The sequence below is a fragment of the Panthera pardus genome, unplaced genomic scaffold (assembly GCF_024362965.1).
Source record: "Panthera pardus isolate Hobbes unplaced genomic scaffold, ASM2436296v1 HiC_scaffold_7, whole genome shotgun sequence".
NCBI lineage: Eukaryota > Metazoa > Chordata > Mammalia > Carnivora > Felidae > Panthera > Panthera pardus.
This window is the reverse complement of record NW_026527002.1, coordinates 33480071-33492530: the sequence shown is the minus strand read 5'-3', so window position 1 is coordinate 33492530 and position 12460 is coordinate 33480071. Positions and strand designations below refer to the sequence as shown.

Sequence of the window (12460 nt, the reverse complement as noted above, 5' to 3'; positions counted from 1 at the left end):
GGATCCTGAGAAGCTAATTCAGCAATGCAGTTGTTTACTGTAAAACAAATGTTTAGTAATGTCTTCGCATAGCAAAGCCTGATAGCTGTTTTCCCCCCACCCCACCTCCCCCCCTTCCCCTAGCCCCTTGTCTGGGATCCGAGCCCAGAAAACAATCCTGGAGACAAATACACAGAGCTGTGATTCTATAATAAGCCACTACCTTTATAAAATTGGACCGTTTATAAGGTGCTCTTTATTTTCTTTTTCCCATTTAAATCTCATGATTACTAGAACATATAAATCAGGCAGATAGTATTATTACCCAAATCACAGATAAGAAACCAGATCTCAGAATCCATGAGGCAGTTCAAAATGTACAGTTCATAATACAGTAAGTAGTTAATTAAGCCAGGACTTAATTATTGAGTTTCATGCTCCAAAAAGGAGTGCTTGTTCTCTCCTATACTTAGCTCAAAAATTGTGTCAAATATCCTGAACACTATTTTACATAGATAGTATTTCACTTTCATATATATATTGTGTCAAATTCTTAATTGAATTTAAAGTGCCAGAAATTTCCTGATCTCTGTCTCAGTATGTTCAAACTGGGAGAAGCTAGATAAGATTGAATCACAAGAAATTCCGCTTTAGTTATTGAAAATCAGAGAGCCAAACTTGAGTTAGCACAGTATTCAGTAAATAGAGGTTCTTTTTATCACCATCATCATTATCCAACCCTCCCCCCAATAATTCCACCATCCCCAAACTACCTGAGTACATTTTAGGTTGAATCATTTGAACTTACAACTTGTGTAGATCAAAAATATATATATATGGTTGCATATCAGTAATTTTATACAGTTCAATTCAATACAAACTTACAATTAAATAAATTATAAAACAAACTCATCATTCCCTGGACATGTTAGCATATTACTACTATGAATGCACTTGAGGTTATGTCTATTGTATATATGTGGTAGATATTCTGTATAATCGTGTGCTCCTATGCTTATCTTTTCAAGTAAAGGTTTAATGATGTCCTAATTGTAGCTTGAATTTGACCATGGTGAGAGTGCTTATACTATGGAAATAGGCAAATGGTACAAATCAGGGCTTTATTTATTATTGTTGGTCGTTTGTCCAGACTTGAGAAAATGATGGAGAAAATGTTAACAGTGCAAATTAAACTTAAAAGTATGTGGTATCTATAGCCATTACAATGTGAACTGCAAAATTTGAAGAAATCGTTTTTCATTATTCAAAAACTATTATCCAATGTAGCGAAGATGGCACTCACGTAATGAGGAACAAGTGAAGTTCTGATGTACGGTTTTCTTGTTTCATCCTAATCTTTAATGTAAATAAAAATGTCAACCACCATTAATGTTGGAACTACATTTATTTGTCAATTGCAACCAAAGTTTGGCTACAGAGAGTAGAATTGAACAAAGATCAATGAAATCATTTTGTGAAAATCAATGGACTATATGGAATTTACAATTTGGAGTATTATTTTATTGTTATTTGTAAATTGGGTGGTACATATCCTTAATACTATAAAATTTATAATAAACATATACACACATTTTGGGGGGAAAGCTGTTATTAAACATTCGAAGTATAACTCACAATCCTCAGAGTTTTGCCCAGAGCTAGCCTTGATGTCAACGTGCTCAAAAAAGAATATTGTGTGTGTGTGTGTGCAAAAAGACTTTTTAATTTGTTATCTTTTACATTTATATGTAAAGCCTGATATGCCCCGATTCGAGAGACCCCCCAAAAACAATCCACCAGAGTCCAGAGTCAAAGCCAAGCGGCAAGGGTCGTTTATTGCAGGTTCGAACCCGGTCCTCCGCGCACTCGTTGCCAGTGACGCTAAGAGGCCCGAGCGAGGATCTTACAGCTTCTTTTATAGACAGGCACAAACAAGTTAGGGATTTCTTGAGGTTACAGAGCTGTTATTGGTTGACATTTAAATTTGAACACTCAGCAGAACTTGATTGGTTTCCGCCTTTTTTTCAAACCACTCAGCAGAACTTGATTGGTTCCCGCCTTTAGGTCAAACCACAACTGGGCATTGCCCTGGCTGGTTCCGGGAATGGCGGCGGGCGGGGGGGGGGGGGGGGTCTTTTCTTTGCAGTTGTGAGTACACCTGGTAATTTTTCTCTTAGTCTCTCATTCTCCCCTCTCTTTGGTGCCTTAAGAGCCAATCTTGGATCTTATGTGTCTGACTCAAATGTTTCGGTAATGACGGGTTGGTATTGGGTCCTAAGGACCATCAGTTGGATCGTGTTAACTCGGTCTTTGATAAAGGCAACTAGTTTATTAATAATATAAGGCCCGAAGGTGAGGAGGAGAAGGAGGAGTATAAGGGGCCCAGCTAGAGCAGAAAGCAGGGTAGCTAGCCATGGGGACTGATTGAACCAAGACTCAAACCAGCCTTGTTGTTGTTCTCGTTCACGCCTCCATTTGGCCAGGCCTTCTCTAACTTTAGCCATGGACTCTCGGACTACTAGGGTGTGGTCAGCATAAAAACAACATTCTTCTCTTAAGGCTGCACATAAACTTCCCTGTTGGAGAAGACTAGATCTAGTCCCCTTCGGTTCTGTAGGACTACTTCAGAAAGGAAGGTCAGAGATTTTTCGAGGTGCGAGATTGAGTCCTCAAGTCTGGCTATAGCCTCATCAATGGCTGCCCTTAGGCTATTGAACCCTCGGTGCTGGATGGCTAGTTATGAGATCCCTGTTCCTGCCCCTATGGTAACGAGGCCAAATAAGGTGGCCAAGGTTATGGCCGTAAAGTGTTCCCGTTTTGTTCTTATTGACTCTCTTGCTTCTGTCCCTTCTGTCCACAGATCATATACAACATTTTCTCGGTGGTAAATAACCTTTGGAAATATTAATACCATGATACAATATTCGGGTGACGAATTAAAAATATCTCTGCTAACACATGGGGTGAGCGCTGTCTTAGAACAAATCCACCAACTGTCAGGAGCTGGAATTATCCATTTAGATTCATCCATAGAGTAATTAGTCGGGGCACAGAGCTGGATATGGCTAGAGGGGACCTTTCCTATACAAGTCCCATTGCCAGTGACCGCTTGCAGTGTGAGGCCGGGGCCCTTTCGATTCCACTTGCAAGCTGCTGGCGACTCTTCTCCTGACTGTGAAAAAGGGGCAGCGAGACCTATGGCTTCGTAGAAGGGGGGTTTTATATCATAACATAGCCAGCAGGCCCTTGTTGCCTCAGGGTCCAATCGGTTTAAGGCCTCATACGCTGCTGTTAGCAATTTCCATAGGGAATCTATGCCTTCTGGGTTCTGATTTTCTTGGACAGCTTGTGCTTTTACTCCTGGGATAAGGACGGGGGTCCTGCTGGAGGGAGTAGTGGGGATCTGCCTGGGGATAAGCTCGTCTCTTTTTTTTTTTTTTTCTTTTTTCTAATACCTGATTTGGCCCCACCGGGGAGACTTTTAATTTTATTTGAATGGCAGTCCCAAAGAGGGGATATTGATATAAGTAGAGTCCCCAAGTGAGCCCTGAGACCCACCGCCTGTCCTTTTTCCCCTCCTCTGTAAATCTTACATGAATAAGGTTACAGTTTTCATCATACCTGGTGTGGGTACATGGTTGGACATAGGACATTTCAATAAATTGGGGTTTTACTTCCCACTTCCCTTCCCCATCATTGGAGGTGACGCAACTCCACACTGCGCAATAGAGGGTTTCAAACCCTCCACATGTGCGCCTCATCGCCCCCGTCCTAAATCCCGGACATGCATAAAATCCATTTCTACTTATTGATACCCTCCTTTGCAGTTGCCTCCATTTACCTCCTTCCCTTTCTTCTAATGGACTAATTTTTTCTAAACTAAAATATAAATCTGGCCACCAGGTATTTAATGGGGCAGTTCCTAGGGTTTTGTTGTAGACTTCATGAGTCTCTAAATTAGTAATTTCCCATGTCAAATTATAGGGGTTGTGGGGGTTTGGATTTACAGACAGAATTTGCAGAACAATCAAGAGGAGGGCAAGTACCATAGTTACGGCTCAGTCCGTTGGCGGCGTAGGGTCAATTTTAAAGGATTGTCCTTAGTCCGATCAACAGTCCAGGTTGTCTTTGAAGGTCCGATGAGGTCTGAGAACGGGTCCACTGGTTTGGCGTGGGCGAAATGGATCCAGGTGGCGATTCCGTCTACTTTGATGGCAGTAGGCCTTGTCAGGATGACCTGGAAGGGTCCTTTCCACCTGGGCTCCAGAGTTCCCTGCCAATGACGTTTGACGAGGACCCAATCCCCTGGCCGGAATTGATGTGGAATAGGCGGGGGTCCAGTCTCATAGAGTTCCTTTAATTTGGGCCATACATCTTCAAGGACCCTCTGCAAGGCTTGTAGGGAGAACAAGAATTCAAGACTATTATCGTTCTCAGCTTTGACAAGGTTATCTTTTAGGTTAGGGATGATGGGGGATGGTCTACCATGTATTATTTCATAGGGTGTGAGTCCCAGTTTGTATGGGGAATTACGCACCCTGAACAGAGCATAGGGGAGAAGGACCACCCAATTAGCGCCAGTCTCCATGGTCAATTTGGTTAGGGTCTCCTTTAATGTTCTGTTCATTCTCTACCTGTCCTGAGCTTTGGGGTCGGTATGCACAATGTAATTTCCAATCAGCCCCAAGTATGGAATCCAGTCCCTGACTTACCTTAGAGACGAATGCAGGTCCATTGTCTGACCCTATCATTACTGGAAAACCATACCTGGGCAGGATTTCTTCTAGGATCTTTTTGGCTACAATCTGCGCCATTTCATTCTTGGTTGGAAAGGCTTCAGTCCATCCTGAAAAGGTATCTACAAAAACTAGCAAATACTTATATCCATATTTTCCTGCTTTTACCTCAGTGAAATCTACTTCCCAATAGGTCCCTGGTCTGCTCCCTCTTTGTCTTACCCCTGTTGTCTGAGGATTGCTACTCGCATTGTTGGGTTGGCACACTGTATATTTAGTGACTACTTGATCGACCTTATCAGAGACATTTCTGATTTTTAGTCCAGTCTGTCTCAGTAAGTCCAACATTCGCCAGGAACCTAAGTGGGTGCTGCGATGGATCCGCTCTAGAACTTGCCATCCTAGTTTATCTGGGAGTATAATGCTGCTTTTGGAGTCTCTCCACCAGCCATCTTTGATTCGGGTCATAGGAAGTTTACTCATCCATTGAATGTCGCTTTCTGAATACTCAGGGCTGGGGAGCAATTCCCGGGGTCCGGGGTCTGGCAGCTGTAGGGTCAGCAATTGCGCTGGGGGCCGAGCTATGTTTTTTGCAGTCTGATCGGCCAAATTGTTGCCCCGGGAAACTGGGTCAGTTGTCTTCTGGTGTCCTGGGCAATGCACAATTGCCCTAGCTAGCTTTTTGGGCTCCCATAAGGCTGCTAGCAGGGTTAGAATCTCTTCTTTATTTTTGATGTCTTTCCCTTCAGCTGTGAGGAGCCCCCGTTCTCTGTATATCGCCCCATGTACATGAGCGGTGGCGAAGGCATATCGGCTATCAGTGTACACAGTTAGCTTGCGGTCTCTTCCTAACTTTAGGGCCTGGGTTAAGGCTATTAGTTCAGCCTTCCGGGCCGAGGTTCCGAGGGGTAGGGCTTCTGCCCAAACGACCTCGGTTTCTGAAGTTATGGCCGCCCCCGCATACCTTTGTCCCTGGTGAACGAAGCTGCTTCCATCGATGAACCAGATGGTGTCCGCATCCAATAATGGTTGGTCCTGCAAGTCCTCTCGGCCCCCTTTGCCCTGTCGGGGCGGCTCGCGCCGAGGCCGAGTCGTGCGCAGGGCTGCGCCCCGGGGATGCGTGCCCCGGCGGCCCGCGGGACGCTACAGCGTTGCCCGCCGCTGCGCGAGCCGTGGCCCCGCCCCCGCTCCCCGCTGGCAATCCCCCCAGTTGGAAATGAATTTGGGCCCCCATTTTGGTAAGCAAATTCCTCCCCAACAGGGGGCAGGGGCTGTCGGGAATGACCAGGAAGGAGTGGGTTACCTTCCCAGTTCCTAAGTCCACAGTCCTCTGAGTTGTCCAGGGGTACCTCTTTATTCCGGTGGCCCCTTGTACCCAGGATGATTTTTCAGATACTTTTCCATGGGGCTTGACCAGAACTGAGTGCTGTGCCCCGGTATCAACTAGGAACTGGACCGGGGTCCCCTCCACTTGCAACGTTACCCTAGGTTCGGGAAGGGGATCCGAACCCCATCCTCCCTATTCTGTATGTTGGGTAAACAGTATGGGGGCTATTTTAGGCTGCCATTGTTCTTGGCTGGGGCGGGGTTGTTTCTTCTTGGGGCATTCTCGTATCCAATGGCCTTTTTCTTTACAATAGGCGCATTGATCTTTATCTAAGTGCCGCCTGGTGTTGTTTGAGTGCCTTCTGGGGGTGGCTGTTCTTTCTGGACTATAGCGGCCAGGACTTTAGTCATTTTCTCTGTGGCCTTGATCTGTCTCTCTTCTGGGGCGTCCCTGTTGTTGTAGACCCGTTGTGCTATACGGAGCAGATCCTGGATCTGTTTACCTTCTAAATCCTCTAGCCTTTGGAGTTGTTTTTTTTTTTCTAATGTCAGGAGCTGCTTGATTTACAAAGGACATAATGACAGCAGCCTGGTTCTCAGGAACTTCTGGATCCATGGGGGTAAACTGCCTAAAGGCTTCCATTAATCTCTCTAAGTAAGCAGCTGGACTCTCTGCCTTTCCCTGTACAACCAAATATACCTTAGCCAAATTGGTGGGCTTGTGAGCTGCAGCCTGGAGACCCGCCATCAGAGTCTGGCAATAAATGAGTAGCCTTCCCCTACCTTCTGCCGTGTTGTAGTCCCATTCGTCCTGTGGAGGTCTGGTTAGGGGGAAAGCTGCATTAATGAGGTCAGGGTTAGATGTCGGCCGACCGTCGTCTCCGGGAACCAGCTTTCTTGCTTCTAATTGGATCCTCTCTCGCTCCTCTGTAGTGAACAGGATGCGGAGGAGCTGCTGACAGTCGTCCCAGGTGGGCTGGTGGGTGAACATGACACTGTCTAAAAGAGCTATTAGGTCTTTAGGGTTATCAGAGAATGGAGCGTTCTGTGTTTTCCAGTTGTAAAGGTCACTGGTGGAAAAGGGCCAATACTGGAGTCGGGGGTTGCCTGCTTCATCGGGGGGTCCTATTTCCCGCAGGGGTAGGGCCACAGTGGAGTCGGGGAGCCGAGGGTTTGGCTCACGCTGGGTGCGCCCGCGGGTTCCGCTGGCTGGCCCCTCGCGGTTGGTTTCGTTTTCAATGGGGCCCGGTGTGGCTGCTGCCTCCCATCCTCCTGGTTCCGCGCAGCTGCCGCTTCCCGTCCTCCCGGTTCCCCTGGGGGGGGCAACTAGCGGGGCGACTGGTGGGGCGGCTGCTGCGGGCAGGGCCTGGGGTACAAGGGGAGGGGGATGATAGGGTGGAGGGTCTAGGGATAGTAGGTCCTGACTATCGGGCAATATGGTATACAAGGGCGCGGCTGGCGTCCTTGATTTTGGGGGATCTGCAGGCCGCATGGCAAGGACCTTACACGTTCCCGAGGATAGGAAGGGGGCTTACCAAGGGGGTGGATTTTCCACTAAATTCCACCATACAAGAATGTAGGGAATCTGATCCGGGTGTCCCTCGCGACCTGGTAGAAAAATCTTTGATTTCACCTTAGCAATTATAGGGAGGCAGAAAGTTCCTTCGGTTGGCCATCCAACGCCGAAGGTTGGCCATTCAGAGTGGCAGAGGGCTATTAATTTTCCCCGCCGGATGTCTAAACTCAAATTCTGTCCTCTGGTTCTAACCTCCCTGAAGTTAGCAATGAGGAGAGAAAGAGGAGTGGTTTGAGATTGGCCCATCTGTATCCTGGAGGTGGAGGAAAGGATTAAAAGGAGAAACAGTAAAGTTATGAGGATTTCTGGCTGGGCCAGGCCAGGTCACCTGTGAAAGAGAAGGAGTTTAACACTTAAAGGTTATAGAATAGAGAACACAACACTTAGATCACTAGCACGTTTTGCGTGTCTGCCACCCGAACAGAAAAATTCCGATGGGCCCAAAAAGGTGCCCCAGACGGGTGCCAGTGGACGTCTCCTACTGGACCCGACCGACTGCCCTATAGCGCGTCCGCCAGGGCTGTGTCAGTCACCGATACAGATCCCGCGCGGGAGAGCCAGAAACAAACACAAACAGAAACGGACAGAGCCGGCTCACTTACCGATCGGTCTCAGGGACGACCCATTGACTTGGGGTCTGGTGGGTTTGGGGGGATCCCGGACGAGCCCCCAAATTATATGCCCCGATTCGAGAGACCCCCCCCCGAAAACAATCCACCAGAGTCCAGAGTAAAGCCAAGCGGCAAGGGTCGTTTATTGCAGGTTCTAACCCGGTCCTCGGCACACTCGTTGCCGGTGACGCTAAGAGGCCCCGAGGGAGGATCTTACAGCTTTTTAGGTCAGACCACAACTGGGCACACCCTGGCTGGTTCCGGGAAGGGGGGGGGGAGGGGAGGTCTTTTCTTTGCAGTTGTGAGTACACCTGGTAATTTTTCTCTTAGTCCCTCAAGCCAAGTTCCAGTGTTTCTTTAATTTTTTTTTTAACGTTTATTTATTTTTGAGACAGAGACAGAGCATGAACAGGGTAGGGTCAGAGAGAGAGGGAGACACAGAATCTGAAACAGGCTCCAGGCTCTGAGCTGTCAGCACAGAGCCGGACACGGGGCTTGAACTCACAGACCGTGAGATCATGACCTGAGCCGAAGTCGGACACTTAACCGACTGAGACACCCAGGCGCCCCATTTTTTAAAAATTTTTTAATGTTTATTTATTTTTGAGACAGAGAGAGACAGAGCATGAACGGAGAGGGCCCAGTGTTTCTTTAAAATGATAGATACCAGGGCTCCTGGCTGGCTTAGTCTGTAGAGCATGGGACTCTTGATCTTGCGGTAGTGAGTTAGCCCCATGTTGGGTATAGAGGTTACTTTTAAAAAATTGTTAAAAGACCACAAAACAATTTAAAAAATGATAGATACCAACTTCTTTTGCGATTACAAAATTCGCAGAATTTTCACATTGTCCTTCAAACTTGGCATAAACAAAAATGTCTCATTCCTGCTCAAGGTGGTCAAAGATGAGATCCAACTCATGAGAGATGAGAGGAAACCCAGTACAGTGACATGTAGTTGGAGCTTCTTTATAAATGCGTCTCCATGGTGCAAACAAAATAAAAATGTTCATTTCAGTGTTTAAACTACCAATGATGTTTAGGAGAGCAGCTTGGAGTATGACAGAGTGTGGGTTTAAGTTATTTCCTCTCTAAGTACCAGTGTGTAGAATGAGGACAGTAACACTTACTTCATAGTTTATTGTAAAGATTAAATGATATAAAATCCTTAGAATGCTTAACACATGTAGGCATGTGTGCTAAGTATGTAATAAAAGAAACTACTGCAATGGCTTCTCCTCTCTCTCCTGTACTACAAACCACTATAATCCTAATCTGTTAACACTAGATCCTTCAGACCAAGAACAGTGTTTCATGCATCTTTCTGTCTCTCAACTGCTTAGCAACACACCGTGAGGGGAGCAGATGGTCAATAGGTGCTTGCTGGAGGAACCAGAATTGGACTTCTAAAATGACCGAGCTTGCTCTGAAAGTCGTTAACTGTGTGTTTCTCTAGGAAAGCCTGTATTTGGTAAGTGTATTTGAGGAATGAGTTTATTTTGTGGGTTTTGCAGCATGATACATACATGTGTGTATGCTTATCTATAAGGTATATAGGATTTATTGTGACTTTCTGTCAATTTTAAGAGCCTCCAAGTGTCATTATCTTCATAGCATTGAAAGATCAACTTGTTTTTCTAAGAAATAGAGATACTTCTTGGAGAGGTACAGTGTCTGTTATCCTGAAAACAAAAAGTTTCTTTCTAGATGTAGTAGGTTCTTCAAAGGATAGTGAGTAAGCAAAGGAGATCCATCCAGGCTGCTTCCCATGGACAGTCTTCTGGATGTTTTGATGAAGCTGACTGAGGCAGGTCAAGGCCTTGTTAAGGCCTCTGAGGTAGTTCTCAAGGTAGACAGCCATACGCACTTCTGAACAGTCCCTGGGAGTGTCTTTAGAGGCAGAGTGTTGGGTAAGATGCACCCTGGAGTGGAACCAGGATGCCATCCTCAATGATAAAGTCAAAGGCCAAGTCAAAACTTTTTCCTAAAACCAACCACAATATACTGGTTTGTTTGTTTAAATTTTAAAACATTACATGTCCCATAATATGATGTATAACCTCTATGTATCCATCACCCAGTTTCAGTAATTATCCACTTACTTATAGCCAATTTTGATTTAGCTATACCAGTTATCAGAAAGCTTTTGCTGTACAGGGCAAGAAAATAAATATTTTAGGCATTGAGGGCCAAACTGTTCTGTTACAAATACTCAACTCTGCCATTGTTGCTGAAAAGCAACCATAGACTACACATAAATAAATGAGCATGACTGTATTCTAATAAGACTTCATTTACAGGGGTGCCTGGGTGGCTTAGTCAGTTAGGCATCCAACTTCGTTTCAGGTCTTGATCTCACAGTTCATGAGCTTGAGCCCTGCATCGGGTTCTGGGTTGACAGCTCAGAGCCTGGAGCCTGCTTCAGCTCCTCTGTCTCCCTCGCTCTCTGCCCCTACCCTGCTCACATGAGCACTCTCCTTCTTTCAAAAAAAACAAATAAACATTGAAAAATAGAAGACGATGCACTTTGAATGTTAAAAAAACAAAAACAAAAACAAAAAAACAACTTCATTTACAAAAACAAGTGGTGGGCCAGATTTGGCCTCTGGGCTATAGTTTATCACTCCTTGATCTATAACCTTGTCCACTTCCTTCTAACCCTGGATTATTTTTAAGTAAACCCCAAATATCATATTATTTTATTCACAAATTTTAGTATCTCTAAAAGATAAGGACCCTTTTACAATATTATTATAATTCTATTATAATACTGAAGTTATTTTAATATTAAATATCACTGTTAAAATTTTCTCAGTATTTTTTTTTTTTTTTAACATTTGGTTCGTTTGAATGGGGAGACATTACAATTGGTTTATATGTCTCTCAACTTTCTTCTAGGTATACCTTCACTCCCACTAGTGCTATTTTGTCTTTAAGAAACTGGGTCATGTGGTGCTCTGGTGGCTCAGTCGGTTGGTTAAACATCTGACTTCGGCTCAGGTCATGATCTCATGGTTCATGTATTAAAGCCCCACATCGGGCTCTGTGGGGCTCAGAGCTAGAGCCTGTTTTGGATTCTGTGTCTCCACCTCTCTCTGCCCTTCCCCCACTGGTGCTCTGTGTCTCTCTTTCTCAAAAAAATGAATAAACATTGAAAAAAAGAAGAAAACAAGAGGCTGGGTGGCATGTTTTGTACAGTTTTCCACAGTTAGGAATTTGGTGATTGCCTCTGAGGTGTCATTTAACTTGTTGCTCTGTCTCCTGTAATTTCTATAAATTGGCAGATCTGGAAGCTAGATCACTTTTATGTTAGATATTTTTGTAAGAACACTCACAACTATGGACTATTTCCATCAGGATGCATGTAACGTCTGTCTCTCATTTTTTTTTTTTTTTGAATGCTTACGTATTTTTGAGAGAGAGAGAGAGAGAGAGAGAGATAAAGTGCGAGCAGGGGAGGGGCAGAGAGAGAGGCAGACACAGAATCCGAAGCAGGCTCCAGGCTTTCAGCTGTCAGCACAGAGCCCGACGATGGGCTCGAACTCATGGACCATGAGATCATGACCTGAGCCGAAGTCAGAGGCCCAACCGACTGAGCCACCCAGGCACCCCCTGTCTCTTACCTTTTAAAGAAGTCAGCAGCCATTTGTATTACCACCTAGGTCTACTATTTCATTTGGAGTAACAAAATGATTATTTTTTAGTTTATCAATTCCTTCTTCATTTATTAGCTAGAATATGTCTATAAAAAAGAAACTTTTAATATCAACTATGGTTACCTTAACTTACAGTTCTTACATGGAAAGGCAGGATAAATGCTTAATTATTACTTAACAGTTTTCCAAATAATGTGTTTGTTCCCTAGCATCCTTCAAAAGTGACCAATAAGAGTTTTATTGTTATAAAAAATATTATTATCAATTTATGGATCTAAACACAGTCAGCATGTTCTTTTGATATAACTCTGGCAGTCTTTGATAGCTTCCTTGCCTTCTGTAATGACAGGATGGTCCATGCTCATTTTGTACAATTTTTGCCCAGACCTGCAATCAGCCATTTCTCCCAAAAGCTTTGGTTTAACATTGCAGTTCTTAACGTGTGTTCAGAAAAAGGCAAAATTTCTTCAGTGTAGTGGGCAGTGCGGCAGGTGATGTGAAGGCCCCACACTGTTCACTGGAAGCTAAGGTCAATACCCAGGGGTTGGGGGATTTCTAAGAGCAGGTGTGCTCAGTAGA

At 44.9% G+C, this 12460-nt stretch overlaps 1 protein-coding gene across 1 annotated transcript; it reads right to left on the bottom strand.

Moving 5' to 3' along the window:
• Nucleotides 1-3799: 3799 nt before the first annotated feature.
• On the bottom strand, nt 3800-7545 carry LOC128775293 (uncharacterized). The gene is made up of 2 exons (XM_053896192.1): nt 6915-7545; nt 3800-4374 (listed from the first exon to the last, which is right to left on the bottom strand). Exons 1-2 carry the CDS (start codon nt 7531-7533, stop codon nt 4031-4033), a joined length of 963 nt encoding a protein of 320 aa, XP_053752167.1. The 5' UTR covers nt 7534-7545; the 3' UTR covers nt 3800-4030.
• Nucleotides 7546-12460: the final 4915 nt, after the last annotated feature.

Excerpts from the sequence above, each read along its gene's own strand:
- LOC128775293 (XM_053896192.1), bottom strand. The coding sequence starts at position 7,533 with ATGCGGCCTGCAGATCCCCCAAAATCAAGGACGCCAGCCGCGCCCTTG. Across the intron at positions 4,375-6,914 it reads GCTGGTTCCCGGAGACGACG|CCTTGCAGAGGGTCCTTGAA; the intron begins GTCGGCCGACAT and ends TCTCCCTACAAG.